General features: G+C 39.6%; 2 protein-coding genes across 2 annotated transcripts; both read right to left on the bottom strand.

Annotated features, from left to right (window-relative positions):
* Positions 1-6343: 6343 nt before the first annotated feature.
* On the bottom strand, positions 6344-7357 carry LOC115206850 (olfactory receptor 52J3-like). Its single transcript, XM_029774028.1, has one exon. The coding sequence runs from the start codon at positions 7337-7339 to the stop codon at positions 6344-6346; it is 996 nt and encodes a 331-aa protein (XP_029629888.1). The 5' UTR covers positions 7340-7357.
* Positions 7358-9568: 2211 nt separating this feature from the next.
* LOC115204954 (putative gustatory receptor clone PTE01) lies at positions 9569-10825 on the bottom strand. Its single transcript, XM_029770530.1, has one exon. It carries the CDS (start codon positions 10686-10688, stop codon positions 9753-9755), a length of 936 nt encoding a protein of 311 aa, XP_029626390.1. The 5' UTR covers positions 10689-10825; the 3' UTR covers positions 9569-9752.
* Between the last annotated feature and the right edge of the window lie 7476 nt (positions 10826-18301).

Genomic DNA, 18301 nt, shown 5'->3' with positions numbered 1-18301 from the left:
TAATATGATCATCAATCCATTGGACAATAGCTTGTTTGGAAGAATGTATGTTTACATTGTTGCTCAGTAAATTAATTTTCTTTGTGAAAAATTCTGCAAAATGATTGGCAATATCAACTGGTTTTGTTATTATTCTCCCATCAACCTCCACGCTAGATGGGCATGATGAGATAGATGTACCAAGTAAACCCTTAACTGTATTCCATACCTTTTTAGAATAATTTTTACAATCAATAAAAGCATTGTTGAAAAATAACTTTTTTTTCCTTCGATTCAATTTAACTGCATAATTACGCAATGTTCTATAATTCTGTTCATCAATTTCTGATTTTGATTTGGCTGCTAAGACTTTTAACATATTTCTTTGAGAAAAAGCTTCACCCAGTTCATCATCAATCCATGGAGATGGACGAGCACCAACTGTACTCTTTCTTACTGGGGCATGATGGTCCATTACCTCAGTGAGCAAATCAATAAAACATTCTGTAGCGTGATTTAAATCATCCTCTAGATAAATACTATGGTGACCAGTGAGCTGAGATAAGGCGGGGCTTTACCTAGCAAATACTTATAGATGACTTGGAGCCAGTGTGTTTGGTGACAAATATGTAGTGAGGGCCAGCCAAAGAGAGCATACGGGTCGCAGTGGTGGGTGGTTTATGGGGCTTTGGTGACAAAATAGATGGCACTGTGATCGACTACATCCAGTTTGCTGAGTAGAGTGTTGGAGGCTATTTTGTAAATGACATCGCCGAAGTCAAGGATCGGTAGGATAGTCAGTTTTACGAGGGTATGTTTGGCAGCATGAGTGAAGGAGGCTTTGTTGTGAAATAGGAAGCCAATTCTAGATTAAATTGTGGATTGGAGATGCTTAATTAATGTGAGTCTGGAAGGAGAGTTTACAGTTTAACCAGACACCTAGGTATTTGTATTTGTCCACTTATTCTAAGTCAGAACCGTCCAGAGTAATGATGCAGGTCGGGCAGGCGGGTGCGGGCAACAATCGGTTGAAGAGCATGCATTTAGTTTTTCTAGCATTTAAAAGCAGTTGGAGGCCAGGGAAGGAGTGTTGTATGGCATTGAAGCTCGTTTGGGGGTTTGTTAACACAGTGTCGAAAGAAGAGCCAGAAGTATACAGAATGTTGTCGTCTGCGTCGAGGTGAATCAGAGAATCACCAGTAGCAAGAGCGACATCATTAATATATACAGAGAAAAGATGCGGCCCGAGAATTCAACCCTGTGACACCCCCATAGAGACTGCCAGAGGTCCGGACAACAGACCCTCCGATTTGACACACTGAACTCTATCTGAGAAGTAGTTGGTGAACCAGGCGAGGCAGTCATTTGAGAATCCAAGGCTATTGAGTCTGCCCATAAGAATGTGGTGATTGACAGAGTCGAAGGCTAGGAAACACTATCACCACCGATAAATCTACGATAATCGATAAATTCAATAAGCATTTTTCTACGGCTGGCCATGCTTTCCACCTGGCTATCCCTACCCCGGCCAACAGCTCAGCACCACCTGCAGCAACTTGCCCAAGCCCCCCCGATTCTCCTTCACCCAAATCCAGACAGCTGATGTTTTGAATGAGCTGCAAAATCTGGATCCCTACAAATCAGCTGGGCTAGACAATCTGGACCCTCTCTTTCTAAAATTATCCACTGAAATTGTTGCAACTATATAATGCTAATGCAGAAAGCCACAGGATATTTAGTTGCTGGTCAAGGGCAGTCAAGTCTGGGGTGAACCAAGGGCTATATCTGTTCTTAGTTCTACATTTTTTGAATGGGGAATGCTAATTTAAGATGGCGAGGAAAGCACTTTTAAAGAGCAACCAGTCATCCTCTACTTCCGGGATGAGGTCAATATCCTTCTAAGATACCCGGGCCAGGTCAATTAGATAGGCATGCTTGCTGAAGTGTTTTAGGGAGCATTTGACAGTGATGAGGGGTGGTCGTTTGACCACGGACCCATTACGCATGCAGGCAATGAGGCAGTGATCACTGAGATCCTGGTTGAAGACAGCAGAGGTGTATTTAGAGGGCAAGTTGGTCAGGATGATATCTAAGAGGGTGCCCATGGTTATGGATTTATAGTTGTACCTGGTAGATTCCTTAATAATTTGTGTGAGATAGATGCCCTCAATCTTAGACTGTAGGATGGCCGGGATGTTAAGCATATCCCAGTTTAGGTCACCTAACTGTACGAACTCTGAAGATAGATGGGGCAGTCAATTCACATATGGTGTCAAAGAGCACAGCTATGGGCTGAAGGGGTCTATAACAAGCGGGAACGGTGAGAGACTTGTTTCTGGAAAGGTGGATTTTTAAAAGTAGAAGCTCGAATTGTATGGGCACAGACCTGGATAGTATTATACAACTCTGCAGGCTATCTCCGCAGTAGATTGCAACTCCACCCCCTTTGGTAGTTCTATCTTGTCGGAAGATGTTATAGTTAGGGATGGAAATGTAAGGATTTTTGGTGGCCTTCCTAAGCCATAATTCAGACATGGCTAGGACATCAGGGTTGGCGGAGTGTGCTAAAGCAGTGAATAAAACAAACTTGGGGAGGAGGCTTCTAATGTTAACATGCATAAAACCAAGGCTTTTACGGTTACAGAAGTCAACAAATGAGAGCGCCTGGGGAATGGGAGTGGAGCTAGGCACTGCAGGGCCGGGATTAACCTCTACATCACCAGAGGAACAGAGGAGTAGTAGTGTAAGGGTACGGCTAAAGGCTATAAGAACTGGTCGTCTAGTGCGTTCGGAACAGAGAATAAAAGGAGCAGATTTCTGGGCACGGAACAATAGATTCAAGGCATAATGTACAGACAAGGGTATGATAGGATGTGAGTACAGTGGAGGTAAATCTAGGCATTGATTGACGATGAGACAGAATTTGTCTCTAGGGTCACCAGGTGAGGTGAGGTCACCGCATGTGTGGGGGGTGAAACAAAAGGTCTATCTAAGGCATATTGGGTAGGGCTGGGGGCTCTACAGTGAAATAAGACAATAATTACTAACCAAAACAGCAATAGACAAGGCATATTGACATTAGGGAGAGGCATGTGTAGCCGAGTGATCATAGGGTCCAATGAGAAGCACTAGATGAGTCAGGGAGCCAATTCAGTAGTCGCTGCTACGCTAGGCGAGCTGGAGACACAGTGATTCAGACAGCTAGCGGGCAAGGAAGGGCAAGCAGATGGGCATCCGGTGGCGTCGCAACGAAAGTGCCTGTTAAAACCACCTCGGACGGTTACGTCGGCAGACCAGTCGTGATGGATCGTCGTGGCTCCGTGTCGGCAGTAAAGGGTCCAGGCCATTTAGCAAAAGAGGTATTGTAGCCCAATAATTGGCTGGTTGACCTCTTTGGCTAGCCGGCAGATGGCCCTAGCTCGAGGCAAGTAATGACCAGCCTTTCAAAGCATTTCATGGCTAAAGACATGAATGCTACGGGGCGGTAGTCATTTAGGCAGGTTACCTTCGCTTTCTTGGACAGCAGATAGCGATATACCTGTCATAAGCCATGGCAGTCAGGATAGTGAAGGAGCCAGCTCCTGAGCAGAGCCTGGGGGTAGCATACAGGGTAGGAGATAGACCTATTCTGCACCAGGATGCTCATCACCAGCTGAGAGAAGAAAGCTGTAGCACTCAGGACCGAGTTTGGGGAATCCTGATCTAGTTCATGATAACATTTTAAAACAACTGTATTGCAGTATTAACAGTGCTTCCAGAAAGTATTTACACCCATTGACTTTTTCCAAATGTTGTTGTTTTACAAGATGGGATTCAAATGGATTTAACTGTACATTTTTTTCAACGATTTACACAAAACACTCTGTAATGTCAAAGTGGAAGAAAAATGAAAAATGTGTAAATAATTAAAGAAAAATAAAACACTAATATATCATGATTACATAAGTATTCAACCCCCTGAGTCAAGACATCTTATAAACTGGGTGGTTTGAATCCTGAATGCTGATTGGCTGACAGACGTGGTATATCAGAACATATATCACTGGTATGACAAAACATTATTTTTACTGCTCTAATTACGTCGGTAATCAGTTTATAATAGTGATAAGGCAGCTCAGGGGTTTGTGATATATAGCCAATATACCACAGCTAAGGGCTGTGTCCAGGCACGTGCCTAAGAACAACCTTAGCCATGGTATATTGGCCATATACCACACCCCCTTGGGTCTTATTGCGTTGGCACCTTTCTGGGTAAGTCTTTACACACCTGGATTGTACAATATTTGCACATTATTCTTTTTAAATTCAAACTTTTTTAAGTTGGTTGTTGATCATTGCTAGACAGCCATTTTCATGTCCTGCCATAGATTTGATAGACGATTTAAGTCAAAACTGTAACTAGGCCACTCATGAACATTCAATGTCCTCTTGGTAAGCAGCTCCAGTTTATATTTGGCCTTGTGTTTTAGGTTATTGTCCTGCTGAAAGGTGAATTTCCCAGTGTCTGTTGGAAAGCAGACTGAACCAGGTTTTCCTCTAGGATTTTGCCTGTGCTTAGCTCTAATCAGTTTATTTCTATCATAAAAAAACTCCTTAGTCCTTGCTGATGACAAGCATACCCTAAACATGATGCAGCCACCACCATGCTTGTTAATACGAAGAGTGGTACTTAGTGATGTGTTGAATATTCCCCAAACATAACACTTTGTACTCAGGACATAAAGTTATTTTCTTTCCAACATTTTTTGAATGTTTTACATTAGAGCCACACATGTTCTACTGCTTGATCTCCTGTTCCTATTATAGAATATTAGCTCAAAAGTATTGTGGAGTTCCTGCACCTAAATATAAACAGTACCGACACCCAAAATGAGCACCGGCACCTATTTCAGTCAAAGTCAAGCACTGGTTCTACCCCTCCCATTGTTTGGCATTCAATGATGATAATGATATGTTGTGAGTAGGTAAACTAAGCCACGTTTTCGGTTGCTGACTTTCATAATCTATACACTTGCCAGTTATCTGTACACTTGAAATTTGTCTGAACTATCCTTTTAAAACCGCCCAATGTGAGTGAAACCAGTATGCATATCGGTAGACCAAGCTCAGACTGTCTAAGCTCAAAGTACTGTGGTGATTATAGATACAGCCCCGGAAGACAGGTAAACTGTGACAGAGAGACAAAAGGAAGTCCTCTTGGGTTTCCATGGTGCTGCTGTCCCGGTTGTGGAGTACAGCTGTAGTCACACCTGCCCCCTAACAGTCACACCTCCTAACCGAACAGTACACAACCACAAGGCCTTCCGAATGCCTTACTTAAAGGTCCAATGCAGCTGTTTTTATCTCAATATCAAATCATACATGGGTAGCTATTAAGTACCATGTTTTGTTTGTTTTCAATTAAAATGGTCAAAAAGAAACAAAAATAGCAAAGAGCAATTTCTCAATCAAGAATTTTGCTAGGACTGAGTCTTCTTAGTGGGGAGGGAAAAACTGTTATTAGCTGTTATTGGCAGAGATGTTTGGAACTATTTTTTATTGGTCTATTAACGAATTTACTGCCTGGTGAACAAAACGCCATCCCACCAAAACAGGCTGAAATGTTTTCAAACAGCTCTTACACTAAAAGGGCATTGCCATAATGTTCACAATTTCACAGTATTAAGTGTGGTAATATATATAAAACACAGAAAAATTACATTTTTGACTGCACTGGGCCTTTACGTCATAAACCATAAAGCTGTCTAAAGGCCTTAGTTAAATCATTGGGACTGGGTAAGATTACCAATTACACGTACAGCTGTCTCATAGTCTGCTCGAGTCCACAGACAAAAGAGGATTTCATAGACTGATGCAGTTCATTTTCAATTTAATAATTCGTAATCACATTCACATTCCTAATGACACTTATTGATAATGTGTCATAGGGTTTCTTGGCTGATTGAACAATATAACACAGCACCAAGTGGTTCAGTCTGGGTGGCTTGGGAACTACTCATTAATATGACAGAATTTTCCACGCTGAGGTCACCTTGCAATATATCAATTTATATGAAACAACTTTATGCATATATTAAAATATCACATAAAATATATGAGTAAAACAAACCTTTAAAAAGGCCACTGCCTAACATGTCCAGTTTACAAAATGAGATTGAATGGTATTCTGAAAACAAGTGAAGGAAGAATGGTATTGAACAGATGTTAGGTGTTTTACTATGACAGGGTATTGATCGGCCTACACTACATGAGCAGAGTCGATGTTGCCCCAAAACAGATTCATTTTCCATTTGATTAGCGGAGATATACGCATGAGCCCTAAGACACACAGGCAACCAGTGTGGAGCTGACATTCATGAAATGTTCACTTGAACGCTATCTTTTTCTTCCTCACCACCATGAAAAATGCTGATCTGATGTCCTTTGTTTTCATCCCATATATAATTGGATTAATAATTGGTAGGAGCAGATAGATCATCATACCGCACAGTTTCTGTGCATTATGAGGTATGTTCTGAAAGCGATATGACAGTATTACAAAGGTGGAAGTAAATTCAAAAAGGAGAAATGTCACTAGCTGAGCAACACAGGTGTTTACAGCCTTGCTCTTGGTGTCAGATTGTCGATTAATTATGCATATTACAAGAATGTTAATATAGGAAAATAGCTGAATACCAACACTGATAATCTGCATAAGCGCTGTCATAGCCAAACCATAAATGTTGTTAGCTGTGAGATCTTCTCCACATGAGAGGTGAAGTAGAGAGGGGTTGTCACAGTAGATATTTAGTATGTAAGCCTTGCACCTCTTAACTCGGGACTGAAGAGCAAACAGGGTCAGTATCATGGCCATGTCCAGGCCCCAAGCAGTTGATATAATAACACATAGTGTAAAAGGTGTCATTATCGAGGGGTATTGCAGTGGTTTGCAAATGGCAAAATATCTATCAATTGACATCGCTGCAAGTACAAAAAGCACACCACCCCCGTACATGTGGCAAAGAAAAGCTTGAAAAACACATGTGGGGTAGTACACAGAGTGAGTCTGAGTCACGATGTCTGACAACACCCTGGGTAGCATAGAGCTGATTCCTATCAGGTCATTCAGGGGGAGACTGAAGAGGATGTAAAACATGGGCTTGTGAAGAGTCCGCTGTGTGATGATCAACAGCATGATGGTCAGGTTACAGAAAATAGAGAACAGATAGAGCAGGAGACCCATGATGAACACAGGGTAGGTCATTGGGGAAGGGATGTCAAAACTGGCAATCTGCAAGTGGTAACTGACTGTTTGATTAAGAGTCTGGACCGACATCATCAAATACCTGTAAAGGAAGAAAAGCAAATCTAATGTACACATTTTAAAGTACTATTAAACTAATTGGTATTCAAATCTGACTCAATACTAGCAAAAATGTATTTAAAGCTAGTTAGCTCCAGCCTAGCTTAATGTAAGGTTCTTAGTAACATATTTACTGAATTATCAGATTGGTTATATTCAGTCATTGTAGATGGTGAATTGAAATGTAATCATATTGTAGTTTATAATTGTAAACATACATTGTCTTTATCTTAACATGTACTCTGCATTAAAGCAATGTGTATGTAAGTATACGGAATGTTATTCAGATGAGTGGTATAGCTTACCTGAGGTTTACCTGTCTGTCACGTTTTGTCTAAGAGCAAACTATGTTGCCATTCTTTCTGAACTAGTTGGAGCTGCGGCACTGGCAGAAATATTGCCCTAACTCGTTGTGCAGTAGTGAGTTATTTAAAGGAAACAGATTGATGTGATTGTAATCCCAGAGAACCACTCACACATTCTGACGTAACTCAAGACTAAGTCATTGGTTGTTGGGATGATTGCATGTTGATGTATTAATTACTGTATCTAAATACATGATGATGTCATGTTGTGGTAAATTACAGTGTAGGTATAACATTGGCTATGTGATCTATGAACACATTCTATACATACAAGACAGTATTAACATATATTTTAAACGTTAACACAAATAAAATGTCACTTTCTTTCTGAATTCAGTAATGACCTTTGAAAAGGCTTTATTGTAAAATCACAACATCAGCACATATTAACTACAACACTTCCAAAATCGCCCAAAATTACAATGGGCTCTATTCAATCAATACCAGCGATGTTCAGCTTTACTGTGTGATTGAAAATTAAAGGCAATGTTTCCGCTTTAGCGAAGACTGCATTCACAGTAAACGCTGCCTGCATACAGTGTGACGGCTGTATTGGAAATTCACTTTGACATTTATATCGCAGAATATGTTACGTTTCAGCTTTACAGATTGAATTGAGTCCAAAGTAGAAAATAAATTGTACATTTAGAAAACAATAAAATATTAAATAAAAATGTTATGTGGAAAAATACAAGCAGAATTACTCCTTGTGCTATACAAATCAAGGGCAATTTTTTTTATTTATATTATTTAATTTTAAGGGGCAATCTGCAGCTCAAACAATAACAAAGTCACAACTCACCACTGTTTTGGTAAACAGCCAACTTGCAGATGCTGTTATCCAAAGCCACTTATAGTCATACTTTCATACATTTTATGTACTATGAGTGGTCCCGGGAATCAAACCCACTATGCTGGCGTTACAAACACCATGCTTTACCAACTGAGCTAAAAAAGGGTCTGGATAACTGTAACCTTTCTCAAATTTATAGACTACGCTATAGATGCAAGAACTGACCATCCATGATATCAAAATGTTAGTTTTAACCATGAGTGTTTGTTTACAATTACATTGTTTACAATGGAGTGAAACAAGAGTATATGTTGGGTCCTGATGTGGGTACGACACTTTAACTAAGGTAATGAGGCATTTATAATTATACTGTATTCTTCAAGAACCAATGGTTATTATTAATTACGTTTAAAGTCCAAAAATGGATGTACCAATCACAGATTGGACCTTAACATATATTTTTGTAAGCGTTCCCTCCCATATTTTACCTTATTGTTTAACTTTGTATGTTTCCCTCTGGGAACATGTCTAAATGCTTTCTAAAGCTGAAAAAATGTCAATAAAAATACAAACAAAAAATACCAAGAAACCTTGAGATGTAAATAAAGATAAGGTGAAGGGATACAACTTAAAAGCACAATCTGTCATTTCAACAGCCAGTCACTTTGTTTGGTAAACTGAGAGATGGGCTGGGGATTCAGGGACTCCCAGTCCATGAGGTTGAAATGATAGTTTGATGAATGATTTAAAGCTATGGTTTACTTCAGCAATAAGGCCAGAAAGGGTGTGGTGTATGGCCAATATATCACAGTTCTAACACACGACGCAACGCGGAGTGCCCGGATACAGCCCTTAGCCGTAGTATATTGCATTTCGCTACACCTGCAATAACATCTGCTAAACACGTGTATGTGACCAATAACATTTGATTTGATTGCCAATATACCACAAACCCCCGAGGTGCCTTGTTGCTATTATAAACTGGTTACCAACGTAATCAGAGCAGTAAGAATAAATATTTAGTCACACCCGTGGTATACGGTTTGATATAGCACGACCCTCAGCCATGGTATATCAGCATTCAGGGCTCGAACCACCAAGCGTATAATGTACATTGCTTAGCAATACAAAGCACAGATATAGTGATGAACTACCAATAGGCAGTATTACGTAACTATTCCTATCATGTGTTCTGTGCAGAAACAATACACTGCCCCACATCTGGCCTAACTGTGACTGTAAACCATCATCACACACCATGTTTATAATTGGTTCAGACTGATACTTTGTTGAGAAATACTTTCAGTAGGGTGATTCGTATTTCACTTGCATTCAGCCCGTATACAATTGGATTCGTAAGTGGAGATACTAGAAAGATGAGCATGCCCATAATCTTTTGCAAGTCAGCTGAGACATTCTTGAATCTGTGTGATACAATTGTGAAGGTTCCTACAACCTCAAATATGAAGAATATGACCAACTGTGCCACACAGGTGTTCAAAGCCTTACTCTTAGCTTCTGACTTTCTTGTAACCAAGCAAGTGATCAGAATCTTCACATAGGAAAAAATCTGAATGGATACACTTATAATCTGCATGACTGCTGTGTTAAACAGTCCTATGACATTATTCAGTGTAGTATTACCACAGGTGAGTTTAAGAAGGGAGGGGTTATCACAAAACACATTCATTATGGAGGATCTACACCGGGGCAGCTTTATCTGCAGAGAGAACAGCAGTAGGATCAAGAGGAGGTCAAGACCCCAAACCAGTAAAATAATGAGCGACACATTCCTGGGTGTCATAATAGTACTGTACCTCAACGGCTGGCAGATGGCAACATAACGATCAAAGGCCATAGCCGCAAGAATAAAGAGAACCGCACCTCCGTACATGTGGAGCAAAAACCCCTGAATAACACATAGAGGGTAAAAGACAGTGTTTGTCTCAGTCACAATGTCTGACAGCACCTTTGGGAGCATTGCAGTGATTCCTATCAGATCGTTGAGAGGAAGATTGAAGAGAATAAAATACATGGGTTTGTGAAGGTTCCTTTGCATGACGATGACAGACAGTAAGGTCAGGTTGCAGAACACACCAAATGAATAGATAGCAATGCCCAGGAAAAAGATGGGATACTTTCCACCAGGTGGAATAAAGAATGGGTCCAGAGTTAACTTATAGCTGACGCTGAAGGATACGTTATCCATCAGAGCTCACCAGAGTGGTGCTGGAAACCTAGAGAGAACAATGTTGACAATGAGTCTAAGAACTATGTACATGAAATTGGCTACATGTTTAATATACAATACAATGCATCACCTTCCACGAACAGCACAGCATGAATCTTGAGAAGATGTAAGTGCCTCCAGGTTGGAGCGCTGCTTTGTACGTATTGGACTTTGAAGCGTTCTTTTATTGCTGCCTTCTGACTGCTATGACAGTCTTAGAATCCCATGAGACAGTGGAGCTTTGATTTACAGACAGGAAGCGGCTCCATGGTTGCCCATTCATTTTCATTGTAGCTAGGCGGGGGACGCAATTCTATCCAGGCGGAGAGATCGGCAGTGCTCATGCACGTGATTTATACAATATTTTTTGTATTATCCAGTAGTGAAAAAGGTGCTCAACTTTCATACTTGAGTATGAGTAAAGATACCTTCATGGGAAATGATTCAATTAAAAGTGACAGTCACCCAGTAAATTAGTATTTGAGTAAAAATCTAAAACTATCTGGTTTAAGATGTATTTAAGTAGTGTGGGGGGAAAGTACTCAATTGTCGTACTTGAGTAAAAGTCAAAAGTAAAAGTAAATTCTATACCGTACATCAAAATCCTTTAATTAAGCAAACCAAACGGCACAACAAAAACATTTTACAGGCAGACGGACACACTCCAACACTCAGACATCCTTTACAAAGACAGTATTTGTTTTTAGTGTGTCCACCAGATCAGAGGACGTAGAGATGACATTGCTTTATATTGATAGGTGTGTGAATTGGGTGATGTGGCTGTCCTGCCTAAGCATTCGAAATGTAACGAGTACTTTTGGGTGTCAGGGAAAATGTATGGGAGTAAAAAGTACATATTTTCATTAGAAATGTAGTGAAAAAGTTGTAAAAAATATACTCTTAAAATATCCTTAAAAAACCTAAGTAGCACTTTAAAGTATTTTTACTTAAGTATTTTACACCACTGGTATTATCAACTGTAAACTGTGAAACACAGAACCCAGCTCCCCTCAATGAATTTCATTAATTCATCCATTCATTTATTCATTAGTTAATGAATTCATTTATTCACTCATTAATTGATTCATTCATTCCTTACGATTACAGTAACATTTACTTTTTTACAGTACAATTCACTCAAAGTGAAACTTATACCATGACATTCAGGAGCTCCTCTACTGGGTACACGCCCACACATTTTTTATAGGCCTAATAGTAAAGACATGTCAATTAAACAAAAATATATGGACCTAATAGTAAAGACATGTCAATGAAATAAAAATATATGGACCTAATAGTAAAGACATGTCAATTACACCAAAATATATGGGCCTAATAGTAAAGACATGTCAATTAAACAAAATGTTGGGCCTAATAGTAAAGACATGTCAATTAAACAACAATTATGGGCCTAATAGTAAAGACATGTCAATAAAAATATATATATATATTGGCCTAATAGTAAAGACATGTCAATAAAAAATATGTATGGGCCTAATCATCCCCAGCTTACAATTGTCTCAGTTATCCCCCTCCTCTCCCCTGTAACTCTTCCCAGGTTGTTGCTGTACATGAGAGTCTGTTCTCAGTCAACTTACCTGGTAAAATAAGGGTCAAATAAAACAATTCATAAATAAAAATGTATGGGCCTAATAGTAAAGACATGTCAATAAAAAAACGGCAGGTAGCCTAGTGGTTGGGCCAGTAACAGTAAAGTTGCTAGACTGAATCCCAGAGCTGACAAGGTACAAATCACGTGAACAAGGCAGTTAACCCAATGTGCCTAGGCCATCATTGTAAATAAGAATTTGTTCTTAACTGACTTGTCTAGTTAAATAAAGGTTAAATAAAAAAAATAAAGATGTCAATTGACGTATTTTTTTATGTGGCATGAACACAATCAGTCACGATGTTTTCATCTGATTGTCAAACAAATCATTTAAAAAAGTAGGCTACCTGCACACGTTGGTCCACTACAAATCATTCCAGCTTCCAAACAGTGCACTGTGCACCCACCATGTGATGAATGGTAGGAGAAAGTGTGATGTCGTTCAACGATTTGCCTACACAGTGGTGTATATTCATGGGTGCCAATGGAAAATATAAAAAAATCTATTCATCTTTCTTGTCTCAAAATTGTCCTTCAATTTGCAAGTAGCTGAATCTATCTCAACAGAGAAAGTCAAGTCATGCTCCTTTTGACCAGACAGCATCCGATACATTGGCTACACATACAGGGGTGCTGTTTCTCTCACTCAAATGCGTTCTCTGGTGAGATTGACGTGTCTTGCTGTCGGCGGGCATCTCTGTCAAATGATCAATATGAACAGAGACCACCCCAATGTTTTGTTACCTGTAGAGGAGCTCATGTCTCATTCAGATGCCTTACCATCACTGCCCCTCCCCTTTCCTGTACATATACAATATCTAATAGAGTAACACATAGTTTATTTTCAAATATCACGGATATCTAAAAACAAGTTATTGATACATGTTTTATAATTATAATACTCTCTGTTACAAGTCAGGATGTCTCTTTTTAACTTTCACTGTCTTATAAAGGCCCCATCTAGTATTCCATGTTTTGACCATTATTAATCTAATACAGTTCACTGTGGCTACTTAATTCCATGATTACATCAGTTAGAAGAGACTGTGTCATCTTGGTGTAAAAAACATGTATTAATGAGCACCGTAGAGAGCTGATTAAATGATGTGTCATTAACTGTCTCTTGTTGTAATTAATCCATTGGGACTTCAGAAACCTCTTGCCAGTTATAGTTATTGGAGTCTTCATCTCTCGCTAATGAAGCATGTTGATAGAAAATACCACTGAGGCACCACGTTCAAGTTAAGCCTCTGCCTTATGGTTTGGTATTATTACACATATTTTGATTAGATAAATCATATAGATGATATCTCAAATGTCAATGCATTTCAATAGAGAGAAATGTATCTCCTAATCATAACACTGTTTTATTTAATTATCCATGCCTGTAGCCCAGGCATGCTCTAACCAGAACAGATATTAATCATAGGTTAAAAGTGAATATTGAATATCTGCTTGTCTCTATTACCCCTTCCGTTCTGATGTGTCAGGATGTCCGCAGAGAGAAACATTTATTAAGTATCTATTAAAACTAGAGGGGATAAGGGAATACGTGGACACTGACCGATGGGATTGCAGTGGAGACAAGCGGGCCTCTTTACCAAAGTGGCGTATAGAACTGGGGAATGGTCAGAAGGGATAAGTTAATCATCCCACCCAGGAGAAAGAGCCCTATTGGACAGGGAGGTGGTTAATTAATTGAATCAAGCTCTGGTCATTGTTAGAGGATGAAGGGTTAGGGTCAGGCCACCAGAACCTCTCTCATGACAGGAGGAATACTGTAGGATCCTGAGGGATGGAAGACTCCATGCCACTGACTAACTGTCCTCACTTTACCCACTGCTAGACCATCCTTCACAAACCCACTGAATTGGTGAGGAATTAGTTCTTCAAAAATATACAGTGCCTTCAGAAAGTATTCAAACCCCTTGACTTTTTCCAAATTTTGCTGTGTTACTGCCTGCATTTAAAGTCAATTCAATTTAGATTTTTTTTGTCACTGACCTACACATAGTACCCCATAATTTTCAATTATAATTGTTTTATTAATGAAAATCTGAAATGTCTTGAGTCAATATGTCACGTCGTTCGTCGGAAGGAGCGGACCAAAGTGCAGTGTGTGTATCGTTCCACATATTTTATTGAACTGTGAAACTATGCAATACATACACAAATAAACTAAAGAACGAAAACAACAAACCGTGACAAAGAGGTGCAACATACACTAACTCAAAAACAATCTCCCACAAACCCAGGCGGGAAAAACAACTACTTAAGTATGATCTCCAATTAGAGACAACGATGACCAGCTGCCTCTAATTGGAGATCATCCCAAAAAACAACAACATAGAAATACAAAAACTAGAACATAACAACATAACAACATAACAACAAAATCTAAACTAGAAAACCCCCCTGTCACGCCCTGACCTACTCTACCATAGAACGTAACAGCTTTCTATGTTCAGGACGCGACACAATAAGTATTCAACCCCTTTGTTATGGCAAGCCTAAATAAGTTCAGTAGTAATAATGTGCTTAACAAGTCACATAATAAGTTGTATGGACTTACGCTGTATGCAATAATGGTGTTTAAAATTAGTTTTGAATGACTACCTCATCTCTGTACCCCACATATACAATTATTTGTAAGGTCTCTCAGTCAAGCAGTGAATTTCAAACACAGATTCAACCACAAAGGCAAGGGAGGTTTTCCAATGCTTCACAAAGAATGGCACCTATTGGTAGATGGAAAAGTGGTGCGTGCATATGTATTCACCCCTTTGCTATGAAGCACCTAAATAAGATCTGGTGCAACCAATTACATTCAGAAATCACAAAATTAGTTAGATTGCACACAGGTGGACTTTATTCAAGTGTCACATGATCTGTCACATGATATCAGTATATATACACCTGTTCTGAAAGGCCCCAGAGTCTGCAACACCACTAAGCAATGGGCACCACCAAGCAAGCAGCACCATGAAGACCAAGGACCTCTCCAAACAGGTCATGGACAAAGTTGTGGAGAAGTACAGATCAGGGTTGGGTTATAAAAAAATATCTAAAACTTTGAACATCCCACGGAGCACCATTATAAAACAAATTGAAAGAATATGGCACCACAACAAACCTCCCAAGAGAGGGCCGAACACCAAAACTCACAGACCGGGCAAGGAGGGCATTAATCAGAGAGGCAACAAATAGACCAAAGCTACAAAGCTCCACAGCAGAGATTGGAGTATCTGTCCATTTAAGCCATGCACTCCACAGAGCTGGGCTTCACGGAAGAGTGGCCAGATAAATAGCCATTGCTTAAAGAAAAAAATAAGCAAACACATTTGGTGTTCTCCAAAAGGAATGTGGGAGACTCCCCAAACATATGGAAGAAGGTACTCTGGTCAGATGAGACTAAAATGTAGCTTTTTGGTCATCAAGGAAAACGCTATGCCTGGCGCAAACCCAACACCTCTCATCACCCCGAGGACAGCATCCCCACAGTGAAGCATCGTGGTGGCAGCATCATGCTGTGGTATGTTTTCATCGGCAGGGACTGGGAAACTGGTCAGAACTGAAGGAATGATGGATGGCACTAAATACAGGGAAATTCCTAAGGGAAACCTCTTTGTCTTCCAGAGATTTGAGACTGGGACGGAGGTTCACCTTCCAGCAGGACAATGACCCTAAGCATACTGCTAAAGCAACACTTGAGTGGTTTAAGGGGAACATTTAAATGTCTTGGAATGGCCTAGTCAAAGCCCAGACTTCAATCCAGCTGAGAATATGTGCTATGACTTAAAGATTGCTGTACACCAACGGAACCAATCCAACTTGAAGGAGCTGGAGCAATTTTGCCTTGATGAATGGGCAAAAATCCCAGTGACTAGATGTGCCAAGCTTATAGAGACATTCCCCAAGAGACTTGCAGCTGTAATTGCTGCAAAAGGTGGCTCTACAAAGTATTGACTTTTGAGGGGGTGATTTAAAAAAAAATACATATAAAATTAACCCTACCAAAATGTTAAAAAAAAAATATGTATACATTTTTTTTCAATTTAGGAACTCAACTTATTGTTGAGAGTTAGAGAATTTGAATACACAAGGTGCAATTTTGAAATTTGGTAGTTGTTTTTATAGATCTTTCAAAGAGATTATCTGGTACTTTTGTATACTTTTTAGCCAGTAGTTCTGAAAGTAGCAAGCCAAAGCGGTCTACTAAAATTGCATACTACGTCACATTATGTGCAGATATATGCACCACGTTTATGCTCTGTCTTTCCCTCTCCTGTGTGTGCATGATGTGCCTCTTACTTGCTGTCACTCATATGGCTCGTTGATCAAACTCAAATTGCTAGGGGGTTGGCCCACATGGGGGAATAATGAAGGGGAAATGGCACAACACATCTTCCTGAAAAACGGTCTCCTTCAAAGTAGGGATTTTCTGGATATTGAGGTAAAACAGTAATTCTGCTAAAATATTATTATGCATATTTTAACTTTTGTACACGTTTACACATCCAGACCAAACTGAGAGGTGTCAAACAAAAATACTTTGTAGTCGCCAAAGTTCCAGAGCATGGCATTAATACTGGTAATAAGAATGTGTTGTTAGGTGTCATGTTATACGGCTACAATTTACAGTGTGATTTTATGATTTTATGAATGCTTATTAAAAAGCTATTGTTTAAAAACCCTAAAAAGCTATTGTTTACCTTTTATATTTCTAAATACAAAATGTCTATTTGTTCGGCCCGTGGCCCACAAGCCCCAAAAGTTTGAGCACCTTGTTTTTTTTTATAAAACAGTTTGGATTATGCACGTATACTATTTTATACAGGAAATGTCGCCATACTAATTTGTTTTCCTCTCCATTGCATCGTTCCTTTCCCTGGTGGGGATTAGAGGGATCTTAGATAATCAGCCCTTTGTGTTTAGCCTGATTTGTTAAACGCTACAGTACATAGAGATCATGACGCTCATTAGTACTATAACAGCTTGACCAACAACGGAAAACAATGTCAGGTCACTATCACTTGACCCGCTGTCAATATCAAAAGTATGCACTTGCTCCACTTGGGTAATTTACAGTGAAATGATATAATTCAGAGGGCTTGCAGACAGGCGGAAATAGCTGTCATTTCACTGATCGAGGGCACAACATGATAGATCTAAGGCGTTGTTGAGAGTATGGCAGTAGGCCCCTATGGCACCATCCATAAAATTGTTACATATTTATACACATTGAGCATATAATGCATGGTCTAGTTTACCGATAATTAAACAGCATAACTTGGTTTATTGTTGCATATCTATGTACCATAAGGACTGAATAAAGCAACCAATGTACATTATCTCAGACACATACTGGGCTACAGCGGGGTGAAGGCCAGAATAATTAAATCACTTACAGTATCAGTATAAAATATCAGTATTTGATCTTACAGCTAGTCTGGTCCCAAAACTTTTTGTGATGTCTATCCAACTCCTATATGGAGTAATTGTCACACCAACCAGCCATGTTGGCCTGCATGGTGAGACAATGAAGACGGTGGAAACAGATCCAAGACCAGGCTAACAAACAGGTACACAATATCATTCAAAATCTAGTTGCCAGGTGGCTTCCGTTAGTGATCCCTCACACAATATTTTCAAAATCTTTAATGCATGACAATTTCCTTCTCAAGGGCCTCAAGATGAGTTGTCATTTCAATCAGCCTAAGTTTAGCTCTTGAGACTATGACGTGTGTCACGGTTGTTATAAGGAGTGGACCAAGATGCAGCGTTTTCGTAGTTCCACATATTTATTGACCGTGAAACTAAATGCCATACATAAATAAACTTGAATTTCAAAAGCAACAAACCGAGTCGCAGCGAGGACAACACACTACTCAAAAGACAATAACCCACAAACAACAATTAGAAACACCCCTACTATATATGACCTCCAATTAGAGGCAACGAGGACCAGCTGCCTCCAATTGAA

The sequence above is a fragment of the Salmo trutta genome, chromosome 13 (genome assembly GCF_901001165.1).
Source record: "Salmo trutta chromosome 13, fSalTru1.1, whole genome shotgun sequence".
Lineage (NCBI taxonomy): Eukaryota > Metazoa > Chordata > Actinopteri > Salmoniformes > Salmonidae > Salmo > Salmo trutta.
This window is presented reverse-complemented; position numbering and strand designations above follow the sequence as displayed.